The sequence below is a fragment of the Diadema antillarum genome, unplaced genomic scaffold, assembly GCF_040938485.1.
Source record: "Diadema antillarum isolate AM-2024a unplaced genomic scaffold, OU_Dant_1.0 seq00002022_RagTag, whole genome shotgun sequence".
In the NCBI taxonomy this organism is placed as follows: domain Eukaryota; kingdom Metazoa; phylum Echinodermata; class Echinoidea; order Diadematoida; family Diadematidae; genus Diadema; species Diadema antillarum.
This window is the reverse complement of record NW_027272677.1, coordinates 310,901-325,641: the sequence shown is the minus strand read 5'-3', so window position 1 is coordinate 325,641 and position 14,741 is coordinate 310,901. Positions and strand designations below refer to the sequence as shown.

At 37.2% G+C, this 14,741-nt stretch overlaps 1 protein-coding gene across 1 annotated transcript in view; it reads right to left on the bottom strand.

Moving 5' to 3' along the window:
• Positions 1 to 14,741, bottom strand: part of LOC139713643 (kinesin-like protein KIF16B) — a 94,517-nt gene that overhangs the window by 20,692 nt on the left and 59,084 nt on the right. Inside the window, exons 16-17 of the mRNA XM_071625351.1 lie at positions 2,934 to 2,993; positions 2,173 to 2,344 (exon numbers count right to left, since the gene is read on the bottom strand). Of these exons, the coding sequence (XP_071481452.1) occupies positions 2,173 to 2,344; positions 2,934 to 2,993 (232 nt within the window). The remainder of the gene's footprint in view (positions 1 to 2,172; positions 2,345 to 2,933; positions 2,994 to 14,741) is intronic.

Sequence of the window (14,741 nt, the reverse complement as noted above, 5' to 3'; positions counted from 1 at the left end):
TTTTGCATACAGCTCCACATAAGTCAAAAGTTAGCACATTTGCACAGTTGTCATAGCAAGTGAGAAGCATGTGTTTGTTTTTTCCTACCCATGATTTCATTGATTACCTTAAAGATGCAATTTTGAGGTGTGAGTTTTCTTAAATTTGTCTCCCTCTACAAATGAAATTTGTCAGATCGCAACTGCTGATCTATAATTTTAACAAACATGTTGGAAAAAGGAACCAAGGGACTCGAACCTGTCATCTACTGCTTTCCAGGCAGCGTCACTACCACCAAGCTATTCCTGGTTGCCGGCAGTGACACAATGAACTTGGAACAAATACCCATGCTCCAAAAGTCTGACACTGTTATGTTAAGTCATACGGGATTATAATTTAGGGCAATGCATCAAAAACCCAGTTGAACAGAGTTTGTGTCTTACAAAAACGTGCAATACGTATCGTACACCATGCTTCATATCTTGCCCTTTCAAAACCAATCTTTCATTTGTATAAGATGCTGCAATTTTATGATATTTATCTTTTACAGTTGGGTATTTTTATGTACTTATGTTACAAAAAGTTACTTCCAGAATCCCTTTTAGATTATTTTTTGCTGAACAGCACTATCCATAATTACGGAACAAGAAATTCTGCAAACTATCATCTATATCACATGCGCACCTCATTTTTTTTAAATTCAGTTATATATCAGGGCTGTCATACATGGTATTCTATCCCCAGAAAAATTAAAGCATCAAAATCTGCAAATAATTTCAAAATTAAATATAAACAATTTTATTGGAAGATTACAAACATAGCTAATTCAAGGCATATTTTGTTGTTGCTATTTTCTGTGTTGTTATCGTCCATACCTCAGTAGTTTTGTTTTGTAATGATTGCATTGTTTTGACTTGTTCTGTTTTGTCAATTTAACTGACATTTGTGTTTAAATCTGTCAAAGGTATTTATGTTACAGCACATGGGTCAGCTACTCACAAGGGCTTTTTCTTTTCTTGCTGCTTCCCTGACCAATGGCATTGTCTTTGTATGTAGTCATACCGCCACATTATTTCTAATTTTATGTTGTATGTCCTATGAATTTTTCTCTTTTTGTATCTCATTTTGTACTTTCATGATTTATTGTATGCTCTGTATATTTTTAATGCTTGGTGCAAAATAAACAAAACTGAAACTGAAGTAGTCAATGGTGGACAAGGCATTAATAAAAGCAAGAAATTATTAAGCAGAGGGGTGAAGGTTGACGTGTTAATATCATAGATCTTAGCTGTTACGATCTTACAAATTTCATTGCAGAGGGAGACAAATTGAAGAAATCTCACACCTCTATCTTGCACGAATGAAAAACATTTAATTTGTTTTATATAACACCTAAGAATAGATGCTTGTCATTTGATGTTTTATAAATTTAGAAACAAGAGAGAATGCGCAAGATCTGAGATTGAGAGAGTGCGCACTGATCGCTATACGCTATCGCACTGTCGGTTAATATGCTTGATCGCATTGCACACTCCAATGCAAGCGTTTTACATACATATTGTGCCCAGCTCTGGAGCAAATTGCAGAGATCCAAGATTGCACAGTAACTGGAGCCACAGTTGCAAGAATGATGATGTAATAGTAAAATGGGACAAATGATCAATATCAAACAACCAATCAATTGACAAGGATCTATTTAGGTGTTATATAGATCACTCTGTGTCTCTTAGTTTGTCTCAATGGGTCTAAGGCAATTATCCCCTGGGCAATTACCCCAGACCCTTCCCATGACCCTAACCCTAATCCCAATCCTGATCCTAATCCTGATCCTAACCCAAACTTTGAACCCTAAACCTAACCCTAACCCTAATCTTTACTCTAACCTTGTCACTAACCAGTATTTAGGTGGGGGTAATTGCCCTCCGGGGGTAATTGCCCTGATACAGTATCAATCTACTGGTATCTATCCATCTATCCATAGTTCTTTCTTTCTATCTCCCTGGACATTCTTGATAAATGATGACTGAGATGGTCTATCTCTGTTGACACTTTTATTCTACTCTACGAAACAGTAGTAAAGAGCAGTCAGAATCATAACAAAGAGATTATGTAATTATAGCACCAAACCACAAACTGTGGTTTCTTTAGTAGACTTGGTGGGTTGATGAAGAGTGTAAAGAGTCAGAACTTACTGATGTCACATTTGTTATCAGCATCTTGGTGTCCCACAGTGGTCGTACCCTCCTTGATGTGGTACAGCTTCAGCCCCGTACTCAGAGGGTCATCGTCGATCACACTCAGGTGAGGCAGCTCGGAGTCTAGGACCACACCCACACCTTCCGAGCGCAGTGCAAGCGTGCGTTCCTGTTTAATAATCGCACAGGGACAGGAATGCGAGTCCAAACACAGTATGTGAATATGTTATATATGTATACACACATACATAATTTGCCATGTACTGTTTTTATGTGCTTGTGTATGCATGTGCATGACCTACTGCAAAAGACACACAATTCCTGATTCAATGCCATCAAATGCAGACTAGCAAATATATAGTATATGTATAACATACACACACACATACTCTAATACTCTGATTAAGCGGCAGTCCATTTGAAATCTGTTTTACATAAATGGAGGTTGAAAGCAACTTCAATATAACTAAACACTCAGTCCACAAAAGATTACCATAGATAGATTCGTACTGGAGGTAGAGTCGTTATAAATTACTGTATATTTGCATAGAAGATTTCAAAATTATGCACCCGAGTTATAAAGTACCACGGCTGAGTAACAAATCACTCCAAATTTGGTGCAGTAATCTTCTTACCGTGGACTCCCCCATGATTACAATGGTTTCTGGTAACCTAGCAACAGGTTATAAAAGAATGAGGGGAAAAAAAGTACATGTACATGGTGATGACATTGTATCATCTTCAAATTGATATCTCACCTTGAGAAGAGTTTGCGTCTCCTTCCACTTTGATGCCCACTCTTCGGTCAAAACCTTCACCTGTTCACACACAAGAAAATTATGTCGATATTGAGATGAAACCAACTAGGATACTGGTTCACTGTGAACAAATTCTCATAAAGCACTTAGATCTCCTCTCAGTCACTGAACAGTACAACATAAACATAGTTTGACACAGTAATCATTAAACGACATGGAAAATGCTTCATGCAAGATTTGACTTAATTTTCAGGCATTCTCTGAATATAAAGTACATTTCTCTTTTTTCCAGCACCTCATACAAGAAAAAAAAAAAAAAGGAAACCGATGCATACATGAGAAAAGTCAAATTTATACCTGTTATCAGAAAGCAGATGTGAAAGCCTACCTTCAGGTGACACATGAATGTTAGTCATGATAGGAAGCATACGACAGAATATGCAACACTGAATTCCATGCTAGCGATGCTGTTTTGTTTTTGATTTGTTTGAATAAGGTAACAATAAGGCAATGCGCAATCATGACTCATTCTTTTCACTCTCAGCAAGATCTTAATGATTTTTCATTAAATAATATTCAAGAGCCTGTGTATTTCTACATTATATAAATATATTATGGTATCACTTCAAGCTATCTTAACCATGTCAATCAAGTGATATTTCATGCATGACAAACATAACTCACCTGAGCCATAAACTGGTACACAAATCATGACACACATTTGAAAAGATCTAACACTCATGTGTTGTAAATGTACGGCTACAGATTTCACAAGAACAAAAAAGAAATGTACACTTTGTGAGTTTTTTTTTTTTATTTTTTATAAGAATAGAAAAGAAGAATATGGACCAGGTGGTTTGGTATTCTTAAAATTATCATACAATAACTAGACAGTATCACATTTAAAGGATTAACAAGATAGGTAAAGATGAATATAATAATAATTATGTGGAACATACCATAACTCAGATTATAATGAAGAGTTAATATAGCATTATGAGTAAATGCAGGATGGGTTTGGACATTAAAGGCACACATACAGGCAACATAACCATCTACTGGGTGCAACAGAATAGAAAAAACAAACAAACAAACAAACAAACAAACATACACTCAAACAAACAGACAAACAAATGAATGCTGCAGCCGATTGCAGGGTAAAAAAATCATCAAACCTCGAAACACGCCCTTAAAACAATGGCTACATAATCATGAAGAGTTATTCATACAGTGAAATTAGATGAAAGAGTACGAATGCATATGATGGTATTTGCATGTATGAATCCTTTAAAAGTCTATTTCCGCAAAACACTTTTTATTGTCACACTGGTAGCACAGGGCGGAGTACCCATAGATGATCAGAGTACAACCCATCGCTTGAGAACTCAGGGGGGACTTGATGCATGCACGTACATGTAACATCATTAGCCAGGGTTACTTTCTGAAGCCTCATGAGACTGTGTTCTTTGTTCACACGGATGCTGCACGCCTTTAACAAGTTCTGCAGGGATTTTTCAGCAGCAGTCATCCCTTGGTGCGCATACATGCAAACAAGCTTTACAGTTTCATAACATATTTAAAGATGCTCCAATTATCCTCAGTGACATCATACTCATGTCATAGAAATAATGCAAAAGTTCAGGTGTTCACGAAAGATTGGAATAGATTACAACCAATGTGCTTAGGCACTTTAATCAGTAATTCACTTGAACTTGACCCAGTTACAGATTAGGTCAAAGCCAATTCAGTTATAGTCCTGGTCCAATAGTTAAGACCATAGTGACTCAAGAGGGATTAGGGGGATTAGGTAATCTCTATTCATTGACAATCAGGCTGCTGACATCTGTGCAATTGGCAAAGAAAACACTGCAGGGTGCATGCTAATCTGTGGGTTGGGGGTCAAAGGAGAGATCTCCTAAGTGCTTTTTCGATATGATGTAGCCACAACACCAAGGCCCTAATGCATAAACAAATATATCTAAAATCATAATTAGGAGCAGATGACTGATTTAGATTGGATTAAGATTGGGTGGTCTGATATCATGAAAATTTTCCATAGTGCTTTTGAGCTCCAGCCCAGAGCTGAATTTGTGCCTTTCCTATATTAATCTAAAACAAATGATTCAAATGATAACAAATTGTCTGGCCACACAGCATAAAAACTAGCTGGTGATTGGTCAAAATGCAATCACATGGCTAATACAGTAAGGATGCAACATCACATCAGGTAATATCATAGAAAAATTTGACTGGCTGTTAACAGGGCTGGGATAAGACGATGACGCATCATTACCTGTTGACCATATATATCATATTACCTTGTGTGTATTTCCCTGTTGAGACAATATCTCTAGGGGAAAAATCATTAACTCCTGTGTGAGAATGAGAAACATTATATTACGCCACCTCTAAAAGGGCATTACAGTGAAAAGACCCAGGCAGCTAAAGTGTGTGCATATTTGTGACTGTATGTTTGAGAGTGATTGCATGTATTTCTGGGAGAGAGAAAAAAGAAATGGGTGAATGATGAGAGGGTGGACAAGAATGTAATCCATTTACCTCTGCCATCCACTCTCTTTTCTGGAAATATGCATTACATTAAATAAATATTGCATAATTTTGAATACATTGTACTAGATTGTATGCATGACAAATTCACAATTAGCCCAAGTGTATTTTCATTTCAATGAGGCCAAAGGCTAAGAAAAAATAGAATTGCACAAGGGCTATGTATTTGGAGTGTACATTGGCTAGGGTAGGCTAGCGCATGAAAGAACATGTACTATTTTTCATGGCAAATAAAGTGTATTTTAAACACTGATTTTTCTAGCTCTAGGACGGTCTAGACCAGGACCGTACATTCTGCACAAACAACTGAAAATTCTAGCTTCCAACTAGACTACAAACTGCAACTTTGTCATGGTTTGACATACATGTACATTTGTACCAATACCCTGCATGCCTACTACACTATATAGCAGTCCATTAAGAATTAAGCCCGAGTTTCCTAAGAATAAGGGGTACAACCACTGTAAGATTAAAATACAGGTGTCATCCAAGTCTAAATAGAATGATAGGTTCCATACCACTGTTGTGTTAAGACCTGAAATGGGGCCTTCAGTTCACACTGCTTGCCTCTAAGACTACTGTAAACGTGGAAATTTTCGCGGTACATTAATTTTCGCGGATTTCGCGCTACGTTCGGCTAGCGCGAATTCAAAAACGCGCGAATATATCTTCACAATTTTCTATGCACATTTTGAACGGGATGAATTGTGTGTGCTTCATCGATGATACTGCTACGTAGTACAGTACAATGTACAGGCATGTTTACGCTACTAGTACTGTGCGAAGAGACGATAGATTGCTGTGTACTGTAGCATGCAGTGTGCACCGCGCGCACCGATGCTACATTCCCCCGTGACTACGGTACTACAGTCACAGCTGTACTACGTATTTGAGTGCTTGTACTCGCAGTCGAGCCGCTCGCTACGTCGCTTGTCGTACGCTGGCATAGCAAGCTATGTAGCAGAGGCTTTGGATGAAAGCAGCGAATGTGTACTACAGTAAAGTAACCTGCTGCGGAGCGCGAATTTAAGAACCCGCGAATACGTTTTCGAGCCGCTCAGCGCGAAGAATTAATCGCGCGAAAATAATGACGTTTACAGTATACATAAAATTGTGACATTATGTACCGACTACACAGAGCATGCAGTAATTGTACAATTGAGCTTAAATCGAGCACAAAGTTACCACTGGAATTTATATTACATGCAGATATTTTATGATACCTGACTTTAAGAACTGAGATGAAATGTTTGCACAAGGGAGATGCTTGCTTTTTACAAATGTCCACAGTCCATGTAAGTTGTACATCCATATTGAAATAGGTCAGTTTGCATAATTCATAAACACATATATGCAAAGAGAGGCATACACAAACAAACGAAAAGAAAAACACAGTCTATCAACACAGCCAACGCATACACACAGATACACACACATTAAAGGACAAGTCAACCTTCATATACATGTGGTTTGAGTGAATGCAACAATATTAGTAGAACACATCAGTGAAAATTTGGGGAAAATCTGACAATCCGTTCAAAAGTTATGAATTTTTAAAGTATTTGTGCAGTCACTACTGGATGAGAAGACTACTACAGTGTATGATGTCATATGCATACGATATAAGGAAAATAAAAAGAGATTTAACAAAACTTTACTTTTTGAATAAAGTGCACATTTCTTCAAATTGTTACTGGCGTATGTTAAGGGTAATATTATTCCCCCTGTCTTCTGAAAGAGAGAAGTCGAGTATTCTTTTGCTATGAGAGAAAAGTGAAAATATGTTGAATTTTCTTTATTCTTTCTTTATATCGTTGTACACATGTGACATCACAAGCTATAGTAGTCTTCTCATCCAGCTGTGACTGAGCAGGAACTTCAAAAATTCGTAACTTTTGAACGGATTGTCCGATTTTCCTGAAACTCTCACTGATGTGTTCTACTAATATTGCTGCATTCTCTCAACCCACATGTCCATGAAGGTGAACTTGTCCTATAACTTTCTTCACACTGAACACACTGCATACACACACACAAACACACGCACACACACACACACACACACACACACACACACACACACACACACACACACACACACACACACACACACACACACAAATGTTTGCTCTTGCGCATGTACAAATCCACCATGGATTCTGCCTCCTCCTAAAAGGACCAGGGCATGGCAGGTTGCCTCCCCCAGCTGATTGGCTGTGCACTCACCATGTGACACAGTGACCACTGTCCAATGGGGATGGTCATCCTCCTCTCACCCCCCATGCCCTTTGTGACAAATTGTGAATGCCCTGATTACCTTCAGTCACCACTGAGCCATGACGGCCATCAAATGCATGGTATCAAGACCAGAGGAAGTTTACTGGCCATCTCTCTCATGATATCAGTAGTGACTCTGGAAGGGGTTGGGTCCATATGTATGGTTTTTGACCCAAGTGTGGAGTGGTTTTGCTTCTATTTGCTGTGATTCGGTGACAACCTGAACCTTCAAACATTGGTGACTCTTCCTCATCATGATTCATCAGGTTAGTGTCTCATAAGTATTTATTTCTACTGGCAGTCTGAAAATCCTACTACATATCAGAAAAAAATTACAACTACCACTGAATGAGATTAATAATCCAATCTAAAACTGTGGGAGTTAGCTTAACCCACAATATTTTATGTATGTTTTTTATTTTGAAAATGCTGTTACCATGGCAATGCATTATTCAACATTGATTAAAGGTGTGTTCTGCTCATCAAAATTTAAGTTGGTCACACATGCCAAACTGCAAGTAAAATGCAAAAAAAAAAAAAAAAAAATGAGTGAGTTGAGCTAAATCCACTAGTAATTTGTATGATTTTCATTTAGAATATGCTGCTACCATAGCAATATTGTTTGACATTGATGAAAGATGAAGTTTGCACATCTATATATAACATTACAGTCACATGTGCCTAATTTCAACTCAAATGCTGAAAAACTGAGGGAGCTAATTCAATTCATAATTTTTTTGCAAGATTTATACAGTAAAAAAAATGCTGTTACCATGACAACACATTGTTCGACATTGCCTGAAGATGTGTTTGCACATCTGAAATTTATTTTTGTCACATGTACCAAACCTCAAATCAAATTGTTCCAAAACTGAGAGAGTTAGCTAAATCCACTGGCAATTTGTATGATTTTCATTAAAAATAATGTTGTTACCAAGGCAACTACCATCTGACAAAGACTGAAGATGAAGTCTCCACATCTATATACATGCTACACCAGTCACATGTTCCAAATTTCAAGTCAAATACTCGAAAACTGAGGGATTTAGCAAAATCTACAATATTTTGCATGATTTGTTATTGCCACAGCAACACTTTGTTCTACAATGACAGAAGATAAAGTTTGCATATTATCCGCATACAATAGTGGTCACATGTTGCCACACAATTTTGAAATGGACTGCCCGATGGACTGCCTGTCTGACCAACCACCCGGCCATCCAACCTCAGAGTGATTCTTATTTACCTCAATATATACACTACATGTGTGGGTGGGGTATTCACAAAAAAAACACACTCATCAAAGATGAATTATTGTATGGGGGTACAGAATCTAATCAAGGTGAGTCTAATACCTCCTTGGTCTCATATCAGAAGAAGAAAAAAAAAATCAAATAAAATATCTTACATATTCCTCTCCAAAAACTGAAACACAATTTACTTCATTACGTTCAATCAGAGAAATTAACCATTAATCATTTTGCTGTTTCCCCCTTATGAGCAGGAGACATACCAGGTATGACTTCTGTATAACACATGCTCTTCAGACTGTACACCAGTATTGAATGTCCTCATAGACATTATAAAATTACTGTAAAACATGATATATTCGCGGCATGAAATTTTCGCGAATTGGAGCCGACAGCCTTTTTCGTGGCATGAAATTTTCGCGAATTGCCACTGGCGTTCAATGCATGTAGTGTAAACAAAAACTTTCGCGTGCATTTTAATTTCGCGAATTTTGGCCCTCGCGAAATTCGCGAAATTAAAATGCATGCGAAAATTCCTCGTTTTACAGTAATTTCTTTCTCTCTCCATTCTCCCCTTTTTTCCAAGAGATCAACTTTTCTCTTGCACCCCTAAACAGAACAAGAAAATAGTGGAATAAGCAAAAAATTTTGATTTAAGCACCAATGTAATTCTGAAAGACATAAATACCTATGGAGTCAACTATTAAACCCAATGGTACCAACTGATACCTGTGACATACAGCACTACACACAAGGGAGCTTTAGATTTTTGCTACACAGACTTTCAAAGGAAAAAAACATACTGTGTGCATGCATAAAACTGCTCATCAAAATCCATCTATATATATATATAAATTGTAAAAGTGGATATTTTCACGTGACTAATTTTTTGTACTTGGCTTGGTAAGATGAGTTTCATGTGTTTTCAGTTCCGCGGAATCAAGACATCAACTGCTGGATCATATGGCAAGCAAAAATATTTGCTTGCTTTTATTTTCACGTTAGTTTCTTGTTGCGCAAAATGCGCGAAAATTTCCACTTTTACAAAAGCTCACATCATCTGAGTTTTCACCACGCGTGCTGGGCTACTTTCACATCCACTCAATTCACAACGCAGAGAGCTACTTGATGCACTGATCATATGGAGGCACTATTTAATTTTTTAGAGGTTGCGACCTCAGGTAATCTAAGGCTATTATGCAACATGATGCAGGGAGAGAAGAGAATAGCAGATTAAATCATTGCCTAAAGCGCCCACATCACTAATCGTAAGCTCCCAACAAGCAATGAAGAAAATGAAAAACAAGACTATGTCACATTAATCATATATACACTTCCAGTCACTAATATGTTTCTTCCTTAAAGGTTCCCTGAAATACAAATGCATAACTTGCATGTTCCCTCACCATGTCTTTTGTTAGTCACATTAATATCACAGAAACATGTAAGTTATGCTGAGTAGAGGGTAAGGTGCATTCCAATGTCTTTTGTTAACTCTTAACGTGCCATGGTCGCCGATCGGCGACCATAGTCCTGACGTGCCATGGTCGCCGATCGGCGACTAAGAAGAGCAAGAAAACTCCTGCTCATTAAAATGTTTGTGGTATCATAATTACTTGCACTATGAAACTGCCATTGATATATAATGATAGCAGATAAGTGTATCTATCGTTTGAACTAAATATTTGTGTATGCTTACATAGGATTTTTTAGAGTAAATTCATGATTTTTCGACAAGGTATGTTTTCTTCGCGCCGGGAAAATTCGGCGTGAGCGCACCCTCTGTGAGCTGTGTATAAATCAAAAGTCTCATTGGTAAACCACGCGTGTGTACGCTATTGAGTCTGCGTGTCTTTTCTATGAGGTTCCAGTCGTCTTGTTCCGCTTGGATGCTGTCCTGCGGGACGGCTGAAAGCATGCTTTCATTTTGTCCCTCAGAGAAGGTCAGCTTTTATTTTGACGGTCAAGCCTTTCATCCTTTTGTCTGTTTGATGTACTGTAATCGTCCCGACGCTTACATACAATCAGATACAAAAGAAGAAAACGCCTTTGTCCTTGTGTATGCACGCGTACCAGCAAGCGAAAACTTGACTCGTGAACTAAGCCGCACGGCACATCCATATAATTTGCGTTGACGTGATCGTCATTGTTTTTAGCCTGTCATTGCCCGTCTCCTTGTCCAAATGAAAGTGAATACCAGGAGAAATTTAGGTTGGCGTACTTTAGGACTAAAGACAGAATGGGAGAAAAAGAGGGGGAGGTGAAAAGGGTATAAAGATACCCAGGTATAGTCCCCTTTTGTGTGTGAATGTGTCATTACATAATATCATTAGCGCTAGAAAGAGTTCGATATACACACCTTGAGAAAGGGAAGTACTGAATACATAATGCAGCTGGTATGGTATTGCCCGACATCATAGTAATTTCGTATGCATATTTCTGCGTACTTACGATCTTCAATACTCGCGGGACCTCGTAGACTGGCCTCACAAATCGTTTATAAGGACCGAAACCGCAAAAATAGAATGCAACACAAAAATGCAAAAACGTTAAGAAATTCACATTTTACCTCAGATTTAGAAGAAGATGTCGATTTATCGCAAGATTTTATCATGGGAACTATTCAAAATGTTCGTATTAGACATTTTGCGGTGAGAAAAAAAAATGAGCCTCATTAGCCGATTCTTTTTCTCTTTGTCCTCCCCTCGGTAAGAATACTAGTAGGTACATGTAGTGAACCTTGGGTAAGAATTGTGGTTCTGGTGCAAGAACAAGATGTGAAAGCATTGACTATGCCATTACGAAAATCATGTACCTAATTATAATGCGATTTTTTTTTTTGCGGTTGTAAAAGACAACTTTTGATTTTTTTTTAAATTTTTGGAGAGAAAGATATACTTGAAGCCTATTCTCCAAAAACCTGAGTGAATAATTTGCGTACTTTTGCTGAATTCGTATTTTCAGGACTTTGTGAATAACCGGTGTTATTTTTTGCCGACATTTCATCCACTTTGTGCTGAATTCAAAGCCACAAAAAAAAAGGCGTTCGGTGATACGATCCGCTCTCCTACTGTATACATAGTAAACGATTCATAGACATTCACAAAGCACACATCGCGATAGCTAATGTCCTATCTTTTTGGCCCTTTGTATGCGTTTATTGTGTACTTTCTTCTGACGATAAGTGTCCCATGTTTTGTAAAATGGTAAAGTGCTCAACAAAACTAGTCAACAAAAGGAATTCCAATGTTGACATTGATCAAATCCAAAAACGTACGTGAAGGACTTTCCAAGATAGCGGAAGTCATTCAAACTGACTAAACTCTCACTAAAACCCTGTGGACTTACGAACCTTATTGCTATCTGCACCGCGTAGTGCGCCGTGTTTTCATTTCTGTTGTTGTTATCGTACGTATCGAGGGCTGCAAATTATTATGACGTTACACTTCTGAAGATCGTTTTATAACGGATTTTTGACTCGGTGAAAAATCCATCGGAAATACAAAATAAAGATATTACTTTTGATATTTCTGGGCAATGAATCGAACCGCGATATGTCTTTATTTCTTCTTATTGTTGTTGTGTATCAATGAGCTCCTCATATACTTGGCGAGCAACTCTCTTGCACTTCCTCTTCTACAAAATTTCGTGAATAAATTTGGCAAATACAACAGATCACAGTACTGTAGGCTGTCTTACTTGACACCTGACGCTGTTTTACGTAATTTGTGCAAAGTGCAACGTGATTTTGACCTTTTTTTAGCTTAGCTTTTTTGTTCTAATCTAAGATAGAACTAAGTGTACCCGTATAATCAAACCTTTTGTTGTGGAACTTGCCTTGATTCTTGTTTGTGTGTTGTTTGATATGTGTGTGTGTGTGTGTGTGTGTTCTTTTTTTTTTTGGGGGGGGTACTATCCATACAAACGATCAAGACGCAGCCTTTTTCAATATTCAATAATTGGTGCAATTTGGTCATACAAGAATGTCGTTAACTCAAATCTTTACTTCACAAAATAAGTGAAGAAGTCGAGGTAAAATTATTATATCTCTCTATGATATATGAATAACTTCAAATTATTGTTGTAACGTTAACCTCAATATCCATCTGTCCCTTCTCTCTCTCTCTCTCTCTCTCTCTCTCTTTCTGACAGAATAGCTTTGTCTCTCAAACTCTTGTTGTTACTAATACCCTATTGGCGAATTTCATTTCTTCTTCTTTTTTTCTCTCTCTCTCTCTCTTTTTTTTTTTTGGGGGGGGGGAGAACTATATACTCTAAAGAGGAATTGCTGTACAAGGCTTCGTGCATTGTTTCTTCGTACCTTGCGTCTCGTATGATTTGATGCGGATATAAAAACTGTTAGCTTACATGTTGACGTTGTTGTACAGTACGTTTGCATGGAGTGTATGATTTGATGAATTCCTTTGTTGTGCATGTTTTCAGCTTCGCTTATTATACTTTTCCAACCTTACATACAACTAAGTGTGCTAATAATCATACTCTTGCTTTGTTTGTATGTGTGCTTTTGAGTCTTGTTTGTCGGTTGTTTATTTGATTTTGTGTTTTTAGGCGAAGAAGAAACTGACGACCTCGATCTATGTATGTATACAATATATATATATATATATATATATATATATAGAGAGAGAGAGAGAGAGAGAGAGAGAGAGTAAGAAATATACGCATATTATATACTTATATATTTATATATATATATATATATATATGTATGTATATATACATATATATATATGTATATATATATATTATATGCACACATGTTTATTATTATTATTATTATTATCGTTATACTGTATGTCATAGATAACTATTTTTGGAACGTCGAGTTCCATTTCCATTCGTCACTTTCTCTCTCTCTCTCTCTCTCTCTCTCTCTCTCTCTGTCTTTCTGGCAATAGTATTCTCTCTTCAAACTGATCTCACTCCACATATACAACCTGTTACTGAATATACATTGCACCTTCTCTCGTCAATATCTCTAGATACTACTAGTATCCTTCAGTAGTTACATACACTTCAGTTTTGCAATCTCACTATAATTGATCAGCTTTGATCTGACATTACACACTCAGCAACGCTGATTAAATTACAAATAAGAAACAGATGAGTATAGTTTATCTCTTTCACTCGTCACTGTGAATAATGCTTTATTTTCAATTCCTCATTCACACGATGACTAGTGATATCCGGAAAAGAATTCACTGCTCTTACATTGACAACTTACATGCATGTAATATGTGGTGATATGACAATTACTTATTCAAATGCGATCGTGGAACTCGCTGTAAAATCATGACAGCGGCTACTTATTGTTGAAGAGCCAAGGAATAATTACACAATGACATAAATAACCCCACATAATCTAAAGTTTGATAAGATACACCATTGAATTCATAAACACGACAATATACCATCGAGATTCAGAATTGCCACTGACAAGTATACATTGTAAGTGTAATGAGCACTACACAAATCCATAATTCCATAATTTGTCGGACATATGTATGTATACAAAATAAATTACTAGTACAAGTTGATAATAAACTTGCTAGTGGCACAATCACTGGCATATCACTGACACCAGTTACTCATGGGGATCGATTTGACCCATAATATCAACCTTTTCTGATAATACAAGAACTTGTGAGCTACATCTCAATAAATTATCACATTGTCATTGATATTTTGTGTA